The following is a 25,641-nucleotide window of genomic DNA, read 5'->3' as shown; positions in this document are numbered from 1 at the left end:
ACTAATAGAAAAAACTAGAATAGACTTTATTTTCTTATTTTCTTTTTGACAGAAGACTTGTAGGGGCTTTTGCTCCAGTATAATATGTCAGTTTAACCAGTAATTGAGGAAGAGTATCTGTGGCTTTGCTAAAGATGTGGTTAGTTTAAGATGACCAGTCTCTCAGTTTACCCAAATACAAATTGACTCCTCTCTGAAAAGGCATGGATAGTGTTTTATTCCCAATAATTTAATCTTATATCAAAGGCTGTGAATAGTAATCTTTGCGGCCATCGTTGGCAAGAAATGTATGAAGTGCTTGGAAGACAATGAGGATGAAATGCATTGCATTCTTCCTTTGCTTGCCTTCTTGTAACTCCCACGTGTGACTGCATCACTCCTATTCCAGTTTCAGGGACTTCTCTTAGGAGTAAGCATCAGAAGTTCAAGACCATTCGCGTGGTCTATTTGAGCAGCCAAAAGCAATAGTGTTTTCTGTCATGTCTAGAGGCAATTACACTGGACCATGTTTTTGGTTGGGGAGACAGAGTAGCATAGAAACATCTAATCTGTCTATATTGATGAATGCTTAGAATTACTACAAGAAAGTTATTTAACTTTTTTGATAAGAAAAAAATGAAGTATTTTATACATCTTATAAATGATTAAGTGAATGATTTTGACTAAATGATTTCTCTGCTATCACTGAATATAAAATGCCATGGGAAATTGAGATTGGGTTGCATAAATTGATCTGATGTGGCACCCTCAACAAATCTCAGGTCAATCTATACCTGTATCAGGTATTCCCTTGGCCAATGGGGCAGTAGCAATGCAGGTATTCTGGTCCATTCTGAGACATGTCCTAATCTCACTCTAGCTAGCTGCTTGCATTCCTTTTGACTCTGCAGAAATGTAAATTTTCACTTTGATCAAGAACATAGAAGAGTTTTCATCTTCCCCTTTTGCAAGTAATTCTATCTGTACTAATAATGACAACAGTTTTATCAAATGTGGTTTAGTACCCTCATGTATAACGGCATATTTAAAAGAGATTTTGTACAACATACACCTGCCTAATTGTTTCCAAAAAAGAATTATTTGTGCCAAGTATCATAAAAAAGTATAAATTTTGTCTAACTCCAACCTAGTATTGTTTATATTTTAATAGATACTTGGAATCAATCATATCTGGACTTCTCATCTCCCTAATACCAAAATAAAAATATCAACGCTATTGATGAGATTTAATTCTTGCAAAATATGTTTTGGTTTAACAGACTGTGTATTTAGGCTCACTGCTCCATGGTGATTAAAAGTCTTTTGTTCTGAATTTCTGTAGGTCTGGCTATTTTAGTTGCCACAGCATGGTATGGCAATAGAATCGTTCAAGAGTTCTATGACCCCATGACCCCAGTCAACGCCAGGTAAAGCTATTCATGCGTAAAACAGTTCGTTTTCTGAGAAAATACCCTTTTTATATTCTACAAAGTCCTGCTAGTGCCATCGTTTCCCAGATTTGCTTTCAAGAATTTTATGTCAAACCTACAAACAATTTAAATGATCTCTGACTTACGTTAAAATGAGTTTGATAATTGCTTTAACACCCCGTATTGATGACAAAATACCTTCCAAAGTAGGAAAGTTTCAAGCTCTATACTCTTCACCTGTATACTGGACTTCTTTTTTTGTTTTTTCGAGTATTAATAAAGATGTTAATATATTTGAAATTTCCTTTTTGAAGTGTATTCTGATGTTTACAACACCTACCTATGATTGTTTGTAACTGATGCACAGTTTATGATTGATTGAGAAAAATTGTACTACTATAGGGGTTAACAAATAATACTTCATTCCCTACAGTTCATTTTTACACATAAAGCTATGATGTATGTTTTTAGTATGTTCAGATACCACCTTGAAATTTTTCGTTCTTTCACAACTGTAAAATTGGCTTTACAAAGGTCATCTTTCTTAATACTGCAAGTTGTGCAAGTTGAGCTGATTCTTAGCTCTCATGTAACAACATTCTTTAATCAGAGACGAGGCTCTTCATCTCACTGTCTTCACATCTTTAACACCTAATAACTACATTCAGTCAGGATATTAAAATATAATTATTGTTTGTTGAGTGCGTAGATGAATGGATGAAAAACCTCAGTGTTTGGAGAGATAAGATGTGTTTCTTTTTATATCATCACCCACATATGGGAGCACACATACTGCAATGGTTGTGTTGGAGCCCATCCCATGAGATTTACAGTGTAAGAACAGAAACTGCTAGAGGTCAGTAGGCTAAAATTTCACCAAGGTAATAACACCAGTAATGCACAGGAAAGTACTTTATAAATTGCCAGCCATTTTGCAATTGTTATTTACATTATTGCATGTGATCCTAAAAGCAGTCTATTGAGGCAGGTGGGATTATCCTGCTTTGAGAGGAGGAGAAACTGAGGCTGAGAGGTGAAGTTGCTATCTCAGAATTGTAGCAGTTGAGAGTCTGCATCAGGATTCAGACTTGGCCTTATAACTTATAGTACCAGCTCTTCTCTACTCTTCTGTATTGTCCATAATCACTCACAGATACCCTACCCTAAGTGTCTACTTTAATACATCTGCCTGGTTCAGCTTAATCCAGAATGGTTCATGGACTGCTTAGAACTTTTCTTTACAAAACCATAAAATTTGGATTTCAGATTATATAGGTGCCTGGGATCAATGGGTCATCTGTTCAAAACTCTGATTATCTCCATTATGCTCTATCAGTTTCTTTATAGAATATGATTACTACTTAGTGATAAAGCTTCCTTTGCTAAGTTTCAGCCTAGGAACCATGATCCCAACCCTACTTCTAAAACATTTAAACATGCTTTACAAGTATCCTACATATGGAAAAGTCTTTGGAATTATTTCTGTAATTAACCTGGTATTACATGTGTTATTTCCTGATCTAATATTGCAAATTGTCAATAATTGCAATATAAACATTCTTGTGTGTATATGTTAAGAAATCTTAAAGTACTTCCCAAGGGATGTTGAGGGGTTATTTTCAATGAAAAAAAATATATAATGAGTATTGATTTTTTTCCTTTATTGTGTTACAAAAGTTGCTGATAATTCACTGATTAACAAGCACATGGGTTTTTCCTTTTAGGTACGAATTTGGTCAGGCTCTCTTCACTGGCTGGGCTGCTGCTTCTCTCTGCCTTCTGGGAGGTGCCCTACTTTGCTGTTCCTGTCCCCGAAAAACAACCTCTTACCCAACACCAAGGCCTTATCCAAAACCTGCTCCTTCCAGTGGGAAAGACTACGTGTGACACAGAGGCAAAAGGAGAAAATCACGTGGAACAAACCGAAAATGGACATTGAGATACTATCATTAACATTAGGACCTTAGACTTTTGAGTATTGTAATCTGAAGTATGGTATTACAAAACAAACAAACAAACAAACAAAAAGCCCATGTGTTAAAAATACTCAGTGCTAGACATGGCTTAGTCTTATTTTATCTTCTTTCCTCAATACAGGAGGGAAGATTTTCCCATTTGTATTACTGCTTCCCATTGAGTAATCATACTCAAATGGGGGAAGGGGTGCTCCTTAAATATATATAGATATGTATATATACATGTTTTTCTATTAAAAATAGACAGTAAAATACTCTTCTCATTATGTTGATACTAGCATACTTAAAATATCTCTAAAATAGGTAAATGTATTTAATTCCATATTGATGAAAATGTTTATTGGTATATTTTCTTTTTTGTCTATATATACATATATAATAGTCAAATATCATTTACTCTTCTTCATTAGCTTTTAGTGCCTTTGCCACAAGACCTAGCCTAATTTCCCAAGAATGAATTCTTTCAATTCTTCATGCGTGCCCTTTTCAAATACTTATTTTATTTTTTACCATAATCTTATAGCACTTGCATCGTTATTAAGCCCTTATTTGTCTTGTGTTTCATTGGTCTCTATCTCCTGAATCTAACACATTTCATAGCCTACATTTTAGTTTCTAAAGCCAATAAGAATTTATTGCAAATCAGAACTTTGGAGGCAAATCTTTCTGCATGACCAAAGTGATAAATTCCTGTTGACCTTCCCACACAATCCCTGTACTCTGATCCATGGCATTCTTGTTTGCTTTGAAAATATTTGTCCAATTGAGTAGCTGCATGCTGTTCACCCAGGTGTTGTAACACAATTTTATTGATTGAATTTTTAAGCTACTTATTCACAGTTGTGTATTCCCCCTAAACTACCTTTTTGTTCCCCATTCCTTAATTGTATTGTTTTCCCACGTGTAATTATCATGCAGTTTATATCTTCCTAATAAGGTGTGGTCTGTTTGTCTGAACAAAGTGCTAGACTTTCTGGAGTGATAATCTGGTGACAAATATTCTCTCTGTAGCTGTAAGCAAGTCACTTAATCTTTCTACCTCTTTTTTCTATCTGCCAAATTGAGATAATGATACTTAACCAGTTAGAAGAGGTAGTGTGAATATTAATTAGTTTATATTACTCTCATTCTTTGAACATGATCTGTACCTATGTAGTGTCTTTATTTGCTCAGTTGGCTGAGTCACTGAAGAAGTCACTGAACGAAAGCTGCACACATACCTTCATGTGGTTCAGTGCCTTCCTCTCTACCAGTCTATTTCCATTCTTTCAGCTGCGTCTGACATGTTGTTTGTGCTCTGTTCCATTTTAACAACTGCTCTTACTTTTCCAGTCTGTACAGAATGCTATTTCACTTGAGCAAGATGATGTAATGGAAAGGGTGTTGGCACTGGTGTCTGGAGACCTGGATTTGAGTCTTGGTGCTATCAATCACCGTCTGTGTTTGAGCAAGGCATTTGGCTGCTGTAAGCTTATTGCTTCATCTGTAAGAGGTGGTTTATAATTCCTGATCTGCCCACCTCACAGTGATGTTGTGGGGATCCGGTGAGATAGAATACATATAAATGTGGTTTTGTAATTTTTAAAAAGCGCTATATTAAGGGAAAGAATTGAGGAATTAACTGCATACATTTTGGTATTGCTTTTCAAATGTTTGAAAAGAAAAAAAAAGTTAAGAAATGGGTTTCTTGCCTTAACCAGTCTCTCAAGTGATGAGACAGTGAAGTCAAATTGAGCGCACTAAACGAATAAGATTCTGAGGAAGTCTTATCTTCTGCAGTGAGTATGGCCCAATGCTTTTTGTGGCTAAGCAGATGCAATGGGAAGAAATAAAAGCCTAAGTGTTGGTAAATCCAACAGCAAGGGAGATTTTTGAATCATAATGACTCATAAGGTGCTATCTGTTAAGTGATGCCCTCAGAGCTCTTGCTGTTAGCTGGCAGCTGACGCTGCTAGGATAGTTAGTTTGGAAATGGTACTTCACAATAAACTACACAAGGAAAGTCAGCCACCGTGTCTTATGAGGAATTGGACCTCATAAATTTTAGTGGGCCTTCCAAACCTGAGAATATATGCTTTTGGAAGTTAAAATTTAAATGGCTTTTGCCACTTACATAGATCTTCATGATGTGTGAGTGTAATTCCATGTGGATATCAGTTTCATGAAAAAAATTTCATGGCCCAAAATGACCAACAAAATTGTTACAATAGAACTTATCCAATTTCGACCTTTTTATATTCTTCTACCACACCTGGAAACAGACCAATAGATATTTTGGGGTTTTATAATGGGAATTTGTATAAAGCATTACTCTTTTTCAATAAATTGTTTTTTAATTTAAAAAAAGGATTATTGGCTTGTTTTCTAATCATTTATTGTAAGATTGCCATTCTTGGTAGAGGAGGTGGCTTGGGATAGGATGTGACTCACCATGTTCCTGGGAAAGAACTATGATGCCTCTGGCCCATCTATCCAATTTGAGTTGCTCCACCCACTAGAATGCCCTATTTCTCTCAAATTGAGTTCCTCGTCAAGGGTGGTAATAGAAGAGGATGCCAGGAGATGTTACTTAATACTTTTTCTCATCTTTAAAAAGGGGACATACAATAATAAATGATAAGATAGGAAGATATTTTGTGAACTGTAAAGCACTGTGCAAACTTAAGTGGCTTTGTTCCTCACAAAGGTGGAAGAGTGAAAGACAGCTGCTGGAAACCCATTATTGTTTCTGTAATGATGATCATTACAGATCATCCCCCGTCACACCCCATAAGGATGTGACGGAACTCATTCACTCATTATCTTAAAGTATCAATAACTGACACAACCTTAAGTGTGGCCTGTTCCTGGACAATGTTCATATTGAGACCAGGCTTGTAAGTAAAGGCTTTCAGCTCTAATGTGGAGTCTCAGACATTAGCATGATGGGTGAGGTGCAAAGATCATTGCCAGTCAATTTGACTTGAATTCTCCTTAAATGAAGCAGATGCCTCAGAATTCTCACTCTGTTTCTACAGAATTTAAATATCTGAAGATAAGGCCAAGGCCAGCGGAAGTTTGAAAGGCAATAAAATACCTTGGTGCTCCTGAAAAGAACTAAAGGAAAACTTGGATTGTGAATCATACCAAGTAGATATCACCTCTGTGTGAGCTCATCCTTATCTGAATGCCATTGTTCTTCAAACCTTTCCTTCTCTTGTTTAGCACTTTCTATATTTGCCCAGATCAAGAGAAAACTTCACTTTGTCCCCATATTCCCACCTTTTTCAGCCTGTCATTATTTCTCATATGATCTGGTTGTGTATATTTCCTTCATTTTACATGTGGCTCAGGTGTAACATCTCTGAATTTCCTTCTTTCCTCATTTCCCAAAAACCCCGTTTACCCCCAGCCTGCCCTAAGATCTTTTCATCTAGCTGTAACTATGCAACTTTGATAGAAGTCATTGCAGCTTCTAGGGTTATGTGGGGATGGCTTGTTGAGTCCTAAAATTAGGCAATCAGAGAGTTTCTCAATGCTGAACCTCTGGAAATCCCTTGACAGTTTGCACACTCCACTTCTATTGATAAGTTTTCCAATATGGTCATTATCAGCAATTGAAAACTAGATATGAATTTATTTAATTAATATTTACTGAACACCTATCACAGGGCCAGCCTCATTAAATGCAGGCAGGGTAAAGTAGCTATGAAATGAGTAAGACCTTGTCCTCGGCTGAAGCAGCATAAAAGATGTTAGGTGGAAAGAGAAGTACACTTGAAACACAGCACTGGTTCTGCCACTGATGAGCCAGGTGAGCCATGGAGATCTCCACCCACTGTTTCTTCATTCATAAAATGAAGGCGTTAGACCTGTGCAGTGGCTCTTAGCCATAACAGCATGTTAGAATCACCTGGGAGCTTTTGAAACTTCCCAATTCCAAGGCCCCACCCAAATCAAAGGAATCAGAACCTCTGAGAGGAGAGTCCTAGCAGGAGCTTCCCAGAGGATTTCAACATACTGTGTGGATTGCAACCCACTGGCCTATGTCATCTCTCAGGACCAACCATTTTCTGAGTAACACACATCCAGTAACACACAACAAATTAACAGATTTGCTGTCAGTTCACCCTTTCCCTAATGTTGTTGCTTTATTTTCTGGTTCAGGATTGGGTTTTTTTTGTTTTTGTGGGGAAAAGGAGGAGTTAAAAGCAGGTGGTCCTTCAGATGCTTTTGTCATGTTTCTTTGGCAAATAATCTTCTTTCTTGCCTTTCTCTATTATTTTTAATTTACCTCCAAAGAATAATCAATAATACAAAGTAAATACTGTTTAAAAGAACACGTTTCTTTTTATCAAAGCATGTGGGTTCAAGAGGATAAGTGGTTATTTATAAAGTGGAGCCTGAGTTATTCTCTTTAATGTGCAATTTTCAGGAGAGTCGTTAGCTAAACCTTAAGCTTGCTTCGTTTATTTTTAATTGAATAGCATTTCTGTGATTTTAGTTCACTTATTTCATTATTTTTGTAATTTATTGGTTTGTTTCCCTTTTCTAAAATAGAAAAAAAAAAGTGAAAACACACCCACACCCCCACAAACACCAATTTAGGAAAGATAAAGTTTGAAAACTGTGCTCAGATCTCTTAACTGAGCTGACCTGGGATAGAACACATTGCTATGCTGAAGAGGCTTTTACTTCTTTTTGGAAATCATTTTTGTCAAAGTTTCCTGTTTCTATTAATGCTGTGCTTTTTCTGAGTGTCTATTGCTGCTGCTTGACTCTATTTAAAAAATTCAACAGCCTATAGGTGATCTGAGTCAAGCAGACATCTAGATCAAGGGTGAGGAATAGCAGAGAATACTTGCTGGAAGGTGAGGGTGAAATACAGCAAAGATATATGAGCTTCAATGCAGCAAGGGCAGTGGTTTTTAAATTATTTTTTGTGATAACTTTTTACCACAATATGTATTTATTTGATAATAAAATTAAAACATTAATGAAGAAAGTAGAAAAATATAGAAAAGTGGAAATAATTATTTTAAATATTATAATAGTCATATTACCCAAAGGTAGAACTTTCTAATAATTTGATGTGATTTCTCTAGCCTTTTTTCCTTTCCCAGAGATAGGCTTTGGGGTTTATTCTTATTTTTTATTTTTTTACATAGCATCATGTAAAAATAATTTTGAGTTGTGCTTTATTTTCCATTTCAGTATATGGTAATATACTCTTACCAGACATACTTTCTAAACATAGATAGATTGATTGATTCATATATATATATATTTTTTTTTTTGACAAGGTTTCACTCCTGTTGCTCAGGCTGGAGTGCAATGACATGATCTCATTTCACTGCAACCTCCATCTCCCAGACTCAAGCAATTCTCCTGCCTAAGCCTCTCAAGTAGCTGTGATTACCCACACATGCCACCATGCCCAGCTAATTTTTGTATTTTTTTCTAGAGATGAGGTTTCTCCATATTGCCTAGGCTGGTCTCAAACTCTTGAGCTCAAGTGATCCACCCACCTCAGCCTCCCAAATTGCAGGATTATAGGTGTGAGCCAGTACACTGGCCTCACATAATATTTTTAAGAATCTAACATTTGCAATATATTTTCTGCAATAGTGGAAATGGTGCCTCTGGAGTTGTGCAACCCAGCAGCCATGAATAAAATAGACAAAAATTCCTTTCTTCCAGGAATTTACATTCTAGTAAGGAATGCAGATAATAAAATGGATATACTAATTATATAGCTTATTAAACAGCGATAAACCTAAACTAAATAGTCAAGAACTATTGAGAAGGTTGGAGGAAGGTAACAGTTTAAAATCATGTGGCAATGGAAGTCTTCAATGAGAAGGTGAAGTTTAAGAAATAATTTAAAAGAGATGAAGCAAATCAAGTGGTACCTGGTAGGAAAGTATTCTGGAAATAGCATATGCAAGTTTCCCAAGGTAGAATCATGTACAAAATGTTCAGAAAAGAGCAAAGGGGACAATGCAGCTGCAATGAAGTAAGCTAGGAAGATAGTATTTTAAAATGAAAGCCTAAAGGGAAAGAGATTTAAAATGTATAGGATATGACAGACCATTCTAAAGACTTCCTCTTTTACTTTGAATGAAAGCAAAAGATAATAAGTTTTGATCAAAGGAAACATAGATCTAAACTGAGACATAGTAAGAGTATTCTTCCTATTGTGTTGAAAAATAGACCATAAGTGGATAAGGAGGGAAACAATGAGTTCATATAAAAGGTTATTACAATAATCCAGGCAAGAGATGGCTTGGTGATTGCAGTCTGTCATCGGAGGAAGTGGTTAGAATCTGGATATTATTTTAAAGTGGAGCCAACTGGTTTTGCTGATTGACTAGATGTGAGGTATGAAAGTAAAAGACTAGTCAAAAATGATTCCAAAGTTTTTGCCTAAGAAACTGATAAGATGGAGCAGTCATAAACCAAAAGTGGAAAGACTGAGAGAGAGCAGGTTTGAAAAAGAAAGTCAGAAATTTCATTTTGGACATGGTGATAATTTCTCCTTCTCCTTCTTTTTTTTTGTTTTTTGTTTTTTGTTTTTTTTTTTTGAGACAGAGTCTCGTTCTGTCGCCCAGGCTGGAGTGCAGTGGTGCGATCTTGGCTCACTGCAACCTCCACCCCCCGGGTTCAAGAGATTCTCCTGCCTCAGCCTCTGGAGTAGCTGGGACTACAGGCACAAGCCACCACACCCGGCTAATTTTTGTATTTTTGGTAGAGACTGGGATTCACCATGTTGGTCAGGTTGGTCTCGATCTCCTGACCTCAGGTGATCCATCCACCTCAGTCTCCCAAAGTGCTGGGATTACAGGCAGGAGTCGGCACGCCCAACCTGGACATAGTAATCTTAACATGACTATTGAACATCCAAGTAGAGATGTCCAGTAAGCAGTAGAAAAATGGGCATACGAAGGACTAGAATGGAGAAAAGGATTTCAAGAAAAGAGAGTAACAAAACATCAGTTTCACAGGATTGAGTTAAGTTGAAAATATGCCCCAGTCTTTGGATATTTAGATTGTTACATATCACTAGGCTAGCTGGTTAATAATGGCAGAAACCAAATTTATTTTTCTCATTACTGAATCCATCTTTTATCATCTCTCAAATTTTTCATTCTTTTTTCTCTGTGAGAGTATCATCAAAGAAATCTGGTATGTTAGGGTCACAGACCAGCCCTGGATTCTGATCCTGATTCTGCCCTTTTAATAATTGCATCTTTATAATGTAATGTGATAGAAACCAAATGTGTCAGTTTAAGTGTTCTGGGAAGGAGGATGCCAAGACAGAGTTAGACTTGCAAAAGCATGATGGCTAATGCCTGTGAGGAAAAAAATAGGAAAAGGCAGCATGAGTAGACAGGAAAAGTGTTTGCCAGGGATCGGAGAGATCAGCAAACTTTTTTCTGTAAATGACCAGATAGCAAATATTTCAGGCTTTGTGGGTCACATAAATTGTCTATCATATATTCCTAATATTTTGTCGCTTGTATCCTTCTTTGAAATATGTAAATCATTCTTAGTTTGTGGGCCATACAAAAAACAGGCTGTGGACCAGCTTTAGCCTATGGGCTACAGTTAACAAATACAGCCTGGTCTGACACCTGTGAATGGATAACAGGAAAGCAGGAGAATTGTGTCCGAAAAACTTCAGGTTGCTGAGTGTTCTTATAAAGCCTTGTGGCCAGCCCATGGGGAGTTCTTCTTTAAAGGATGTCCCTAAGGTAGTCCTGCATTGGGCAGCAATGGTCGCTTCCTAATACCCCCGCTATATTTACTCATTATCTGTGAGCTGTTAAAAGTGTGGCTTTAACTAGAAAATTGCAGCAGCTGCCAAAAGCACTGCAGCGAAAAGCTGTCAGCAAACTGCCCGCCCCCACGCCCCCTCAACTCCCACTCCGTGGAAGATTCTTACTTGAAGAGCAGCATACCTCCTGAATGTCACATGAAAGTACAGAGAATTAGCCAATAGAGCTTTGGTTTTCTCACATTCCAAGTTGTCCCAAGGTAGGTAGTAGACAGATGCTTTGATGAATTTGTAAAATCATTGCTCAGTCATCTCCTCTCTTTGTCATTCTTAGTGTACGGCTTCTGTTCTCATGGCTATTTTGGTTCCAGGAAGGTTACTCTACCTTCACTCTTATCACTCTATTCAAGTCAAGAAGATGAAGAAGCCAAAGAAGAATAAGGCAAAAAGGAGAAAGGAGTGGTACTTATATATCAGAAAATCAAAACTTTTTCATAAATCCTCAGTGGGTGGAAAACTGAATAGTGGGATAGAATAGAGAGTACAAATAGACCTAAGCATGTATGGAATCGTGATATAAGACACGATAGTATTACAGATCAACAGAGAAATGAGGGATGCTTCAGTATATGCTGTGGGGCAAGTGGATATTTACAGGGGAAACAAACAAACAAACATGGTCTCTAACCCGTACCATACACAAAAATTTATTTTACATAGGTTAAACACTAAAATATAAAAAAAATTCCGAAAAAAATACAGAAGAATAAATTTCTTACTATAAATTAAAGAATTTTTCTAATTAAGTAAGACACAAAAACAAAACCTTAAAAAATAGTTATATACAACTATGTTAAAGTAAAGGACTCTGTTCATCAGACATAATAGAAACGTCAGAAGGCAATCCAAAATTAAGAAGAATAACCACCGCATAGTGTATAATAAACAAAGACTTAATATTGAAAATATTTTTAAAAACCAATAGATCAATTATAACAAACACAATCAAATGGAAAAAATGCTAAATTCATGCAAAGGCATTTTGCAAAAGATAAATTATGTAAGCTTATTAAAATGTGAAAATATGCTCAATCTTATTAATAACTTTAATAATAAAACCTTATTAATAAAATTAATGAAAAATATAATTTTAAACCAGACTCATATGTCCACCAGATTGACAAAATGTAAAATGTCTGATATGCATCCAAGTGTTGTAGGATATGTGGATTAATGATGGTCTCCAATTGATCTAACAAATTTTGAAAGGAATACTAACATTATACTGCAAATTTAAATATCCAACTTCATATTAAAATGCAGTTATAAGCATATACTTTTGAGAAATTCTTATACGTGTACAGGGTACACGTATAAGAATGACAATTATAGCTACAGTAAGAAAACTGGAAACCTTTAAAATTTTCACTGATTTAATGATAAATAATTTGTGGTGTGTTTACACATTGAAACACCTTATAGCAGTAAAAATGAAACAAATAAATAGATACAGTTATATGTAAAATGAATATTTTCTTAGAAACAATTTTGAGTGAAAAAAGCAACTCCCAGGCTCACACCTGTAATCCTAGCACTTTGGGAGGCCAAGGCAGGCGGATCACCTGAGGTCGGGAGCCCGTTTCTACTAAAAATACAAAATTAGCCAGGCGTGGTGGCACATGCCTGTAATTCCAGGTACTTGGGAGGCTGAGGAAGGGGAATCACTTGAACCCAGGAGGTGGAGGTTGCTGTGAGCAGAGATCATGCCATTGCACTCCAGCCTGGGCAACAAGAGCGAAACTCCGTCTCAAAAAAAAAAAAAGCAACTCCCAGAAGGACACATTGCAAGTAATATCATTTTTAACTCATAACTAGCAAAACTAAATAATATATTGTTAAGGTGTGTGTGTGTGTGTGTGTGTGTGTGTGTATAATATACATGTGAGGTCAAACTATTGTAAAGAAAAGGCATGGACATGAATAACAAAATTTAGTATAATGTTTTCTTTGAAAGAAGACAAGCAGTAGGATGGTAAAGAAGTTATAAGTATATGGTTATTGTTGGTAAAGTTCTAGTCCTTGGGTTAGGTAGTGGGTTTATAGGTATTCATTATATAATTATTATTCTTTAAGACTTACATATATTACATACGTATTCTTTTTTGTTTCTGTCAGATAGTATATGGAAAAGACAATAAAGAAAAATATGTTTTAAAACAAATAAATTCCTCTATTTTTATGTCTCATTGGATGTCCACAGTCATATTCAGCAGCAAGTGAATTAGGGTGTTTAGTTTCATAGATGGCCACGTTGCTGCCCATCAAAACCAGCTTTTGCCTACTTCATTAGCTATGGGATCTTAACCAACTTATCTTTCAGTCTCAGTCATGGTATGTGTCCAACTTAACTCACAGGGTTTCAGTGGAAGTCAGATGACATATGTGAATGCCCTTTGTAAATGAGAAATACTGGATAAATGTAAAGGGTTTTTTTTTTCAGGTATGTATAGATGTGTGTGTGTATATGTGTGTATATATATATATATATACCTGAAAAATAAATATATGTAATATATATTTTATATATTTATATATTAATATCTACATAGTATCTGTATATAGATATTATATGTCTATATTAATATATAGACATATAATATATAGATAACATAATGTAATGAATATAATACATATATTTACAAACGTATGTAAATTACATATATATGTAAAATGAAAGCCTATATCTTGCAATTTCAAGCACACATTTGGGTAGAGTCCTTTCCTCATTTTCAAATATCATCCTGCCTCACGTCTGTCTGTCAGAATAATATATGGACTCAGCATTGAGAATTCCATATTACAGAAGTAAGGACATTTTCTGTTGATGTGACTTCTTATTTAAAAAGAATAAAGTGAAAAATAAGTCTAAATGCAGCCACTTTGCTATTTCAGTTCTTCATAAGATACTGGAAGCAAAGCAATTTTACTGAAATGTTATCAGTGAAACTACTCACTCTACAATGAAACATTTGTGTTTAACTTTGTGTTTCTTTATTTTGTGTTTAATATGTGTCAAATCTTTATCAAAACAGAAAAGGTATAAAGAGATGAGTAAGACATAGTGTGTGGCTCGGGGCTACTTTGTTGTAAAAACCCAGAGTGACACCATTCTCACTGTGGTCCTACTGTTTATTCTGTATCTAGCAGCAGATCTTTGGAAGACATAAGTTAGATAATTATCTCATCACTCTACTGTTCACAATCCTCCAAGATTTCCAGATCACTTAAAATTAAATCTGAGCCGGGCGCGGTGGCTCACACCTGTAATCCCAGCACTTTGGGAGGCTGAGGTGGGTGGATCACGAGGTCAGGAGATCGAGACCATCCTGGCTAACACAGTGAAACCCCGCCTCTACTAAAAATACAAAAAATTAGCCGGGCGTGGTGGCGGGCGCCTGTAGTCCCAGCTACTCGGGAGGCTGAGGCAGGAGAATGGCGTGAACCCGGGAGGCGGAGCCTGCAGTGAGCCGAGATCGCGCCACTGCACTCCAGCCTGGGCAACAGTGCAAGACTCGGTCTCAAAAAAATAAATAAATAAATAAATAAATCTGACATTAGCTACTTTCCCATCCTCATACGTTATTACTCTCCTCCTAGACCATCTTGACCTGGCCATACTAGTCTCCTTGCTATTTCTGAGATGCAACAATTGCACATCTTAAACTTACTGCTTTTTTCGCAGCATCAGTCTTCTCCCAGAAGAATTTTCTTATCAGAAAAGACCTCTCTGATCACCCTTTATAAAGTAGCCACCTATGACACTCTATTCTCTTTCCCTGCTTTGTTTTTCTTTGTAACATGACAAGAATGACAGAATATTATATTTTTATTCATGCATTACTGTATTGCCTGACTGTTTCATGATAATGAATGCTTTATAAAAGCAGCTATTTTATATGTTTATGTATATTAAGCTTGTCATTGTATCACAAATGTTTAGAACAGTGCCTATCACATAGTAGAGATCAAATAGTAACTAGTAAATAAATTAATAAACTAATGAATAATGATAAGGTAGAGTATATGACTCAAGTCAGATCAATGAGGCTCCATTTCAGATCTTTTATTATAATTCTCAGGGAAGAAAACTCTTTATCTAGAAGATGAAATAAAAAACACTAGAGCCAATAAAAAATCAAATGAATGCAACTCTATGAAAAGAGCAGAACTGAGGCTGGAGAGGAGAAATGCCTGATTACATAAATCAAGCCTCTTGATGCAGCCTCACGTAGAGTGAGTTATAAGCCTAGAATTTTCAGTTTTATGCACATATACATTTCATATTTTCTTAATGTATTTTGACTTGTATTTCTATCATTGACTTCTGACAGAGTCCTGACTAATATATTCACTGATCTTTTATACAAATAGTTCGACTGAGACCTGGAAAAAAGAAGAGTTTTGCACACACTCACAAAAACGATGGAGCTAAGATGTAAACATGGATCTTCTGAGTTCAAGTACTGATCTTTTTCTTCTGTACAAGCAGCTTCCAACGCTCCGTGATCTCAGGTTGTACATTTACATAACAGCCTAGTATTCCAGCCAGGAATCCTAGGAAATTAAGTAGGTTGATATTAAGTTTCCTATGCTGTTTAATCGTTTTAAGTCTAAACTGCCACCTCACTGTGAGGGAGTCCAACTCCGAAAAAAGAAAAGAAATCCCAAGAAGAAAATGTTAGGATTAATCCTCTCTGACCAACCTAAGCCATAGGTTTGTTAAGGAAAGAAAATATGCTTTTATAAAGATTCTCTTTTCCTCTAACATGCTTTTTTTCTCTGAGTTTATTGCAGGTCATAGATATTTTAAATCACTGCATCATGATGAATGTAATCAGTTATGGTTTCTGTGTATTATTGTGTACCTCACAACCCCACAATCTCATCTTAAGACTGTCAGAGAAATGAGAAAGTATCTTGCTTGGTACCTGGCACTTAGTAGGCATCTGGTAACTTATATTCATTAAAGATGAATATGAGTGTGTCTTGTCTATAATACTGTAAAAATTTATAGGGAAATTGTCTTAATTTTTATAATTTTCGAGCCCTGAGATAATTCCTCTATTGAATTCCCATGTTTTCAGTTTGTTATCTGTTAGAACATGATTAAAATAAAGCTAGAAAAGACTAATAGTCTCCACATTATATTTTGAGTTTACTGGAGAAGACAACAATAAAATGTGGTGATAACTTCATGTTTTAATCCTCATATTTATTACTTTCTTACTGAGTTTGCTAGACATTTTCAAAAGCGCTTTTTAATCCAGTTTTTATGTCATGTGGTTTATAGTTTAAATTAAACTATTTAATATAGTAAGAACATTGTAAATTGTCAGAATCAATAATATGGTTCTACAGAAAAGATTAGGGTAAAAAATGTTCTTCAGAAGAAATTGTTTTTAAATTAAAATATAAAAGCTTTGTTTATTGAATATATTAATAATTTGTGTAAAATGATAATTCCAAACTTTTAAAGAAAGTTTATTTTGTTAATTGTTTAAACAGGACATGTTTTGAAGCTTGTTTTTATTATTAATGGCTTTTAAAACTCTCCTTATTTAAAAAAAGTAAGTAAAAGCATGCACAGTCCAGAAAATTTAAAAATTAAATTAATTTACATTCAATATTAAAATTTTAGACAATGCTTATTTACTTTGACTATTAATACATTGTCTTTCAACGCCAATCAGCCTCTCATTCAACCAAAAGTATGAAGTGCCCACAGCTATCAACTACATGTGGTATGCTCTGAACACTTATTTAATACTAGCAGCTTAAATTGTTCCTTTTTTTTAGTTGAACTAAGTGTCTACTTTGACAAAGTCATGAGGTCAGAACTTACATGTGTAAAAATTATGAGACATGGTTGAGATTTGAAGTAGTTTAGAAGGAAGCATTTTAAGTTAAATACAAGCACAAAACTCTGCCCTAGCTGAAAAATCCCCCAGATTAGGGTAAATCCCAACAGGAAGCAATTCTCAGGACAATAGACAGCCTCTGGTTTCTACTTCCTGACATTCTGTCAAGGCTTTTCAACCAAAACCCATCTAAAACGGTCACAAATTTAAAACTCCAGAATCATTTGTTTATTGAACTCCACACTTGTTTTACAGTACTTGCTCAGTATTTCCACTAAAACGTCTAACAGGAATCTCAAACAAAACATGAACAAAACCAAATTATTGATCCCATTTCTCTCCCTTTGTCCTCCTTCTTTTAGCCCCTTTGTCCCCTACCAACAGCAAACAAAACAAAAACCTGAGATTCTACTCTTCTCGGTTTAACTGTTTCTCTGTTTCTTTAGCCAGTGAGCCAAGGTCTTGACAATACTCTTGAATACATTCTTTGTCTCATACACTATGTCCAATCCACTATTAAATCCTGTTAGCTGTAGTTTACAGTTTACCCCAAATCTGATCCCTGCTCACTTCTCAATTGGATATTAGTCCAAACCCCATAGTCTCTCATTTGGACTATTGATATTTTATTGGACCTTTTCATTGGTCACTGGAATTTAATCCTTGTCCATTCATGGTCTAATTTCCAGACAGCAGCATGATTATCTTACAACTCAATTCATAATTGTGTTTCCCTTCTGCTCAAAACCATCTAAGGCTTTTACACTTAGAATAAAATTCAAATTCTACACCTTGGAGTATGATCTACAAGGTCCTATATATTACATGGCCTGATATGGTTTGGCTTTGTGTTCCCACCCAAATATCATTTCAAATAGTAACCGCCAGGTGTGGAGGGAGGGACGTGGTGGGAGATTATTGGATCATGGGGGTGGTTCCCCCATACTGTCCTTGTGACAGTGAGTGTTCTCATGAGATCCAATGGTTTTATAAGGTGCTCTTCTCCCTTCACTTTCTTCACACATTCTCTTGCCTGCTGCCATGTAAGACATGCCTGTTTCCCCTTCCACCATGATTATAAGTTTTCTGGGGCCTCCCCAGCCATGTGGAACTGTGAGTCCAATAAACATCTTTTCTTTAAAATTTGTAGTTCTTTATAGCAGTGTTAAAATAGATTAATACAGTAAATTGGTACTGAGGCAATGAGGTACTGCTATAAAGATGCAGAAAATGTGGAAGCAACTTTGGAACTGGGCAACGGGCAGAGGTTGGAACATTTTGGAGGTCTCAGAAGAAGACAGGAAGATGTGGGAAAGTTTGGAACTTCCTAGAGACTTGTTGAATGGTTTTGACCAAAATGCTGATAGTGATGTGGACAATGAAGTCCAAGCTGAGGTGGTCTCAGATGGAGATGAGGAACTTACTGAGAACTGGAATGAAGATCACCTTTGCTATGCTTTAGCAAAGAGACTGGTGGCATTTTGCCTCTTCCCTAGAGATATGTGGAACTTTAAACTTGAGAGAGATGATCTGAAATTGGAACTTATGTTTAAAAGGGAAGCAGAGCATAAAAGTTTGGAAAATTTGCACCCTGATGATGCAATAGAAAAAGAAAAACCCATTTTCCAGGGAGAAATTCAAGCCGGCTGCAGAAATTTGCATAAGTAATAAGGAGCCAAACATTAATAGCCAAGACAACGGGGAAAATATCTCCAGGGCATGTCAGAGATCTTTGAGGCAGCCCCTTCCATCACAGGCCCAGAGACCTAGGAGGAAAAACTGGTTTCATGGGCTGGGCTCAGGGCCACACTGCTGTATACAGCCTTGAAACTTGATGCCATGCATTCCAGCTATGGCTAAAAGGGGCCAAGGTACAGCTTGGGCCATTGCTTCAGAAGGTGCAAGTCCCAAGCCTTGGTGGCTTTCACGTGCTGTTGTGCCTGTGAGTCCACAGAAGTCAAGAATTGAGGTTTGGGAACCTCCACCTAAATTTCAGAGGATGTATGAAAATGCCTGGATGTCCAGGCATAAGTCTGCTGCAGGAGCAGAGCCCTCATGGAGAACCTCTGCTAGGGTGGTGCAGAAGGGAAATAAATATGGGGTTGGAGGCCCCACACAGAGTCCTCACTGGGTCACTGCCTAATGGAGCTATGAGAAGAGGGCCACAAACCTCCAGACCCCAGAATGTTGGATCCACCAACAGCTTGCAATGTGCACCTGGAAAAGCCACAGGCCACTCAATACCAGCCCATGAAGGAGTTTCCCAAGGCTGTGGGCCCCCCCCCCCCTTAATCAGTGTGCCTTGGATGTTAGACATGGAATCAAGGGGATTATTTTGAAGCTTTAAGATTTAATAACTGCTCTATTGGATTTTGGACTTGCATGGGGCCTGTAGCACCTTTGTTTTGGCCAATTTCTTCCATTTGAAATGAGTGTATTTACCCAATATCTGTATCCCTATTGTATCTTGGAAGGAACTAACTTTTTTGTTATTATTATTATTTTACAGGCTCCTAGGTGGAAGGGACTTGACTTGTTTCAGATAATTAGTTTGAAATGTGAAAGATGTGATATTTGAGAGGGACCAGGGGCAAAATAATATGGTTTTGCTTTGCGTTTCTACCCAAATACATCTCAAATTTTAATCCCCAGGTGTTGAGGGAGGGACCTGGTGGGAGATGATTGGATCATGGAGGTGGTTTCCACCATGCTGTTCTCATGATAGTGAGTGAGTTCTCATGAGATCTGATGGTTTCATAGGGGGCTCTTTCCCCTTCGCTTCTGTTACACACCCTCTCACCTGTGGCCATATAAGATATGACTGCCTCCCCTTCCACCATGATTGTAAGTTTCCTGAGGTCTCCCCAGCTGTGTGGAGCTGTGGGTCAATTAAACCTCTTTTTTAATAATTTACCCAGTCTTGGGGAGTTCTTTATAGCAGTATGAGAACAGACTAATACATGGCCCTTTGTTTCTCTGATACTATCACCTCTCCTTGACACATTCTTCAACAGCCACATTGATCTCCTTGCTCTTCCTCAGATATCACAGGGATAGTCCCACTGCAGGCCATTTACATTTGCTGTACCCTCTGCCTAGATTGTTTTTCTCTGGATATCCACATGCTATGGTTCCTCATAGCATTCATTATGCTCAAATGTCACCTCATCCAAGAAGCTTCCCATGGCCATCATATAGAAAATAGTACATAACCCAGCCCCTCATTACTCTCTAACATCCTACTTGTTTTTTTCTTCATAATTCTTATCACCAACTGACACATAGTTATTGGCTTAGATGCACATTTTTTTATATTCCCACAGATATGTAGAATTTTTTTGTTTTCATTTACTGCTATATCTCATTTCTAGAATTATGCCTAGCCCAAAGCTAGCATTTGATAAATAACTAAAAAGCAATTAATTCCTCTTCATTTCTGTCACTACTTTGATATAATTTTCTTTCACATATCCCTAGCAAATTAGAATTGTAATAATTATTTATCTGTGATTTTCCTACATCCTTTCTGTAAGATAAAGGTTGTATCACCACTCTATTTTAAGATACTCATTGCTAAGCAGGTGAGATAGTTGGCAAAAGAAGATAAATTGCTTTTATCAGTTACCTCTTTGTAGAATTTCAGAGATGAGCTGATGAAAGGAGGACAATTTATAGAAATGAAAATGGTGAGGTGTGAGAGTAGGTTTTATTTTTCCTTAAAATTGTCTTCCATCTAGGACTGAAAGAGATCCTGGAGGTCAAAAGATACAATTTAGACTAAATCTAATTCTTTTTCAAGTATCCTCGACAAGTGGCCATCCTTTTAGCCTCCGCAGACAAAAGCTGTCTAAAATGCAAGGTGGCAGACGTTATAACTCAGAAACTTCCCCCAAATAAGCTCCGCCCTTTGAAGAATCTTTCAGCACATTATTAGACTTTATTCCATTTATCACTAGAGGACATTTTTTCTGTGAAGTCCCCAAAAAACCACCTTTCAGATTCTCTGTCTTGATGCTCAGCAACTGTGAAAACTGTCATAATTGCTGAAGTTCACCATCAGGCCCTGCTGAAAGATTGTCAGCCTTTCTGTAACCATGATTCAGTTCACAGATCCCAGCAAAGAGACATCTGTGTCTAAAGACCTTTCAAAAGAGACTTTTGTCATGAACTTACACCAGTGTTAGATTATGTGACAAGCTTGTCAGTGTTGATAAACAGTAATGCCAGCTATAGTTGTAAGAATAGGGAGCCACCTACTTTGACATGAACAATCTCAACTCTTTCTGTAACCAGTTTGTGAGTTCACCATGATACTTGAATAGCCTCATGATTTTAAGTACCCTTCCACTTACCCCTCTGTGACCTTGATGAGGTCATTAATCCTCTGTAATTTTCAATTCATTCAGTTTTAGTTGAGAGTAATGACAATGAGTACATAGTTATTTTAATGATTAACTTTGAATTATTGATCATTTAAATCAAATTTTAATAAAATATTTGAAATATATACTGTTTTAATAATAGATAATTAGATACTTTAAGACTTCTTGCTCAATAACTAAGAAAATAAATGAATAAAACATTTTTATTGAGTTGTCCATAGAATTTGATAGTTCCAATTTACATTCATCTTTTTTTGGTATTATTTTCAACATACAACCTCCATGGCAACAGTGGGTCTCTCAGATACAGTGAGATTAAATTTGTTGGACAAATGAGACAATCTTATAAATATGATAAAGAGAATTATAGAAGGACTGATGTCACCAAAATGGTAAAACAGAAGGTAGTCTGCTAATGCCCCCTAAAAACCTAGAGTCAAAAGTCTCTCTGTGAGAGCCTCAGGATTCAGGTAGGAGTTTGTGAAACCCTGGTAGAGCTCAAGTCCTTGGAGGGTTGTTTCAAAAGTGCAGATCAACATCCAGGTGGCTGATCTGCTGAGCTTGTTTCTAGATTCAAGTCCAGTAATAATTCAGTCCCCCAAGGGGCTTGGCTACAGCCCTGTTTGGCTTTGAACCTGCACCCAAAATCAGCTGCCATGTGGTCCTGAAGAAATTGAGCACCCCAGTCCCTTGGCAGAAAGGCTGGTCTGCTCACTAACATTGATCTTGGCAGTAGAACCTGAAAGTTGCCCTGTGGTGCTGCTCCAGCCTTCTTCAGGTGACCTCCCAGCTCAGAGCTGCTCACACAATGACTCAGAGGAGACTTTCTCATATTTCCCAGCCTGGGAATCTACCCCTCCTAGACAGGCACACCAGCCAACTTCTTTTTCACAGCAGATCCCAAAGAGGCTCAGTGTTAGATCTGGTCCCTCTCACTACAAACAGGAATCTATCCCACCTGTACAAGGACTTGCAGAGAACTACGTACCTGTCTGTACCAAAGAGATGGTCTCTTCAGCCTGTCCCATAGCAGATCCCAAGGGGGCCTAGTCCCATCTTCAGCTCTTCTTGTTGTAGTTGGAAACCATTCCTGCCTGTGCAAATACCTACTGGGGGGCATACCTATCTATGCCACTGGGATAGCCATCTAGACTCAGGTACCTGGGCAGCATTCCCACACAGCCTTAGTACCGTACTTAGATCTTCCTCAGGTCTATATAGGCTAGAAAGCCATGTCAACTTCTGAGCCTTTGTGAGACTCTTGTCAAACCTGGACTTAGAGAATACACTAAAGCTAAGATGACTACCATGGTCACAGGCTCAGGAAACAGAACAATCAGTCAGTTTAGAATATCCAGAAGGCCCTCTGAAGGACAGGCACATAAAAAGCCAGCCTGTGAAGACTAAAATACTTACCTAAGCACTCAATGTATAGACAATATCACACTCTACAAGCATCAAGAACAATCAGGAAAATATGATCTCATCAAGCAGGCAAAATAAGGCACCAGAAACTAGCCCTAAAGTAATGGAAATGTGTAATCCCTCAGACGAATAATTCAACAAAGCTATTTTAAGAAAACAAACGGCAAGAAAACAAAGAGAATTAATTTAGAATTTATCAGAGAAACTTAACAGAGAGATGAAATAACTAAAAAAAAAAAGAGAAGAATCAGTGAGCTTGAAGACAGACTATTTGAAAATATACAGTCAGAAGAAGAAAATGAAAAAAGAATATAAAGAAAAAAACAGAGCTTATTGATCTATTGGATGACATAAAAAGAGCAATATTTAGGTTATTGTAGTTAAAGAGGGAACTGAGAAAGACAAAATGGTTGGAAGGAACCATAGAAACAATAGAAAACTTTTCATACCTGCAGAAAGATATAAATAGTCATGTACAGGAAGGCCTAAGATCACCAATCAGATTCAACCCAAATAAGAATACCCCAAAAAATATTACAGTCAAATTCTAAAAGGTGGTAGGCAAAGAGAGGATCCTGAAAGCAGTGAGAGAAAAGAAGGAAAAAACATATAAAGGAAGATCTAATAATGCCTGGCAAAAGGCTTTCAGCTGAAACCTTACAGGCCAGGAGAGAATGGGACAATACATTTAGAGTTCTTAGGGGAAAAAATTGTTAAACAAGAACACTGTGCCCAGTGAACTTATTCTTCAGAAATGAAGAACAGATAAAGACTTTCCCAGACAACAAAAGCTGAGAGAATTTATCACTACCAGACCTATTCTACAAGAAATGCTACAGGCAATTCTTCAAACTGAAAGAAAAGGATGCTAATGTAATTGTAATATTAATATTGTAATTGTAGTGTTTACACTACTTGTGTCTTTAGTAAGAAGATCAAACCACAAAACTATTAAAAGTAAGAATAACTACAAAAATTTCTAAAGCAATAAGAAATATAAAAATGTGAATTGTGACACAAAAAATTCAAAATGTAGAGGAAGAAGGGAATTAATTCACAACGTATACCAGGTTTTTGTTCTGCAAGTTGTTTGATTTCTTTTTTGTTGTTGTTGCATTCATAGTTAAGTCAGTATTAGTTTTAAATATTTGTTATAAGTAGAGAATGATTTTTTTTCCTTTTGAGACAGAGTTTCACTCTTGTTGCCCAGGCTGGAGCACAATGGCATGATCTCGGCTCACTGCAACATCCGCCTCCTGGATTCAAGTGATTCTTCTGCCTCAGCCTCCCAAGTAGCTAAGATTACAGGTGCCTACCACCATACCCGGCTAATTTTTTGTATTTTTAGTAGAGACGGGGTTTCACCAATTTGGCCAGGCTGGTCTTGAACTTCTGACCTCAGGTGATCCACGCACCTCGGCCTTCCAAAGTGCTGGGATTACAGGTGTGAGCCACTGTGCTCAGCCACTACAGGATGATGTTAGTAAGTTTCATGGTAACAAAAAAGCAAAAATGTATCAGACACTCAAAAGTTGAAAAACAACAATTTAAAATATACTACCAAAGAAAGTCACTTAACCACGTATAAAGACAGTAATAAAGAAAGACAGGAATTACACAAAAACTAGGAAACAAATAACAAAATAGTAGAAATAAGGCCTTACCTATTAAAGATAATATTGAATGTAAATAAACTAAATTCTACAATTAAAAGACATAGAGGGGCTGAATAAATTAAAAATAAAACGTAGGCTGCCTACAAGAAAATCACTTCGCATATAAAGACATACACAGACTGAAGGTAACGGGATGGAAAAAGATACTGCATGGAGATGGAAACCAAAAAAGATCAGAAGTAGCTGTACTTACATTGGATAAAATAGACTTTAAGTCAAAAACAAGCAAACGACAAAGAAGGTCATTATATAATGATAAAGGTCATTATATAAGCATTATATAATGATTCATTAAGGATATCTAACAATAATAAATATATTTTCTACTTAATACAAGAGCACCCAGATATATAAAGGAAATACCAATAGATCTAAAGGGAGAGATAGATTACAATACAAAAATAGTAGGAGACTTCAATACTCCACTTTGGATAACGAACAGATCATCTAGGCAGGAAATCAATGAAGAAACACTGGAGTTAAACTATACTCTAGGCCACATGGCCCTAAGAGACATTTACAGAACATTTCATGTGACTGCTGCAGAATATACATTTTTCTTCTCAGCATTTCCACTGTGTAGACCATATGTTAGGCCACAATACACGACAAAAAATTGTAAAAATTCTAAATCATATCAAGTATATTTTCTCACCATAATAAAGTAAAAACAGAAATAAATAACAAAAGGTGCTTTGGAAACTGAACAAATACTGAGAAATAAAGCAACAAGTTTATGAACAACAAATGGGTCAATGAAGAAATTAAGAAGAAAATTTTAAAACTTTTGGAAACAAATAAAAACAGGAACACAACATATCAGAACCTATGGGAGACAGCAAAAGCAGTACTAAGAGGAAAGTTTATAGCAATAAATGCCTATATGAAAAACAAATGGAAAGACTACAAATAAACAACCTAATGATAATCTCGAAGAATTTGAAATGCAAAAACAAAGCAACCCAAAATAGTAGAAGAAAAGAAATAATAAAGTTCAGAGTAGAAAAAAATAAAATTGAGACTGAGAAAAAGATCAACAGAACAAAAACTTATTTTATCAAAAAGATAACACCGACAAACTTTTGTCTCTCTAAGAAAA

The 25,641-nt window shown here is 36.5% G+C and overlaps 2 protein-coding genes across 3 annotated transcripts in view; one reads left to right on the top strand and one right to left on the bottom strand.

Annotated features, from left to right (window-relative positions):
- Positions 1–5,731, top strand: part of CLDN1 (claudin 1) — a 39,777-nt gene extending 34,046 nt beyond the window's left edge. Inside the window, exons 5-6 of the mRNA XM_002814413.6 lie at positions 1,322–1,406; positions 3,134–5,731. Coding sequence (XP_002814459.1) covers positions 1,322–1,406; positions 3,134–3,296 — 248 coding nt within the window. The 3' untranslated portion in view covers positions 3,297–5,731. The remainder of the gene's footprint in view (positions 1–1,321; positions 1,407–3,133) is intronic.
- The window catches only part of CLDN16 (claudin 16), a 122,774-nt gene extending 101,859 nt beyond the window's left edge, over positions 1–20,915 (bottom strand). For both annotated transcript variants that reach the window (XM_054553129.1, XM_054553128.1), the window contains exon 1: positions 20,685–20,915. The gene's annotated coding sequence lies outside the window, so the exon portion shown is untranslated. The remainder of the gene's footprint in view (positions 1–20,684) is intronic.
- Between the last annotated feature and the right edge of the window lie 4,726 nt (positions 20,916–25,641).

Source organism: Pongo abelii, chromosome 2, assembly GCF_028885655.2.
Source record: "Pongo abelii isolate AG06213 chromosome 2, NHGRI_mPonAbe1-v2.0_pri, whole genome shotgun sequence".
Classification (NCBI taxonomy): domain Eukaryota; kingdom Metazoa; phylum Chordata; class Mammalia; order Primates; family Hominidae; genus Pongo; species Pongo abelii.
Note: the sequence above shows the minus strand (reverse complement) of the source record. Positions and strands in the feature narration are given on the sequence as shown.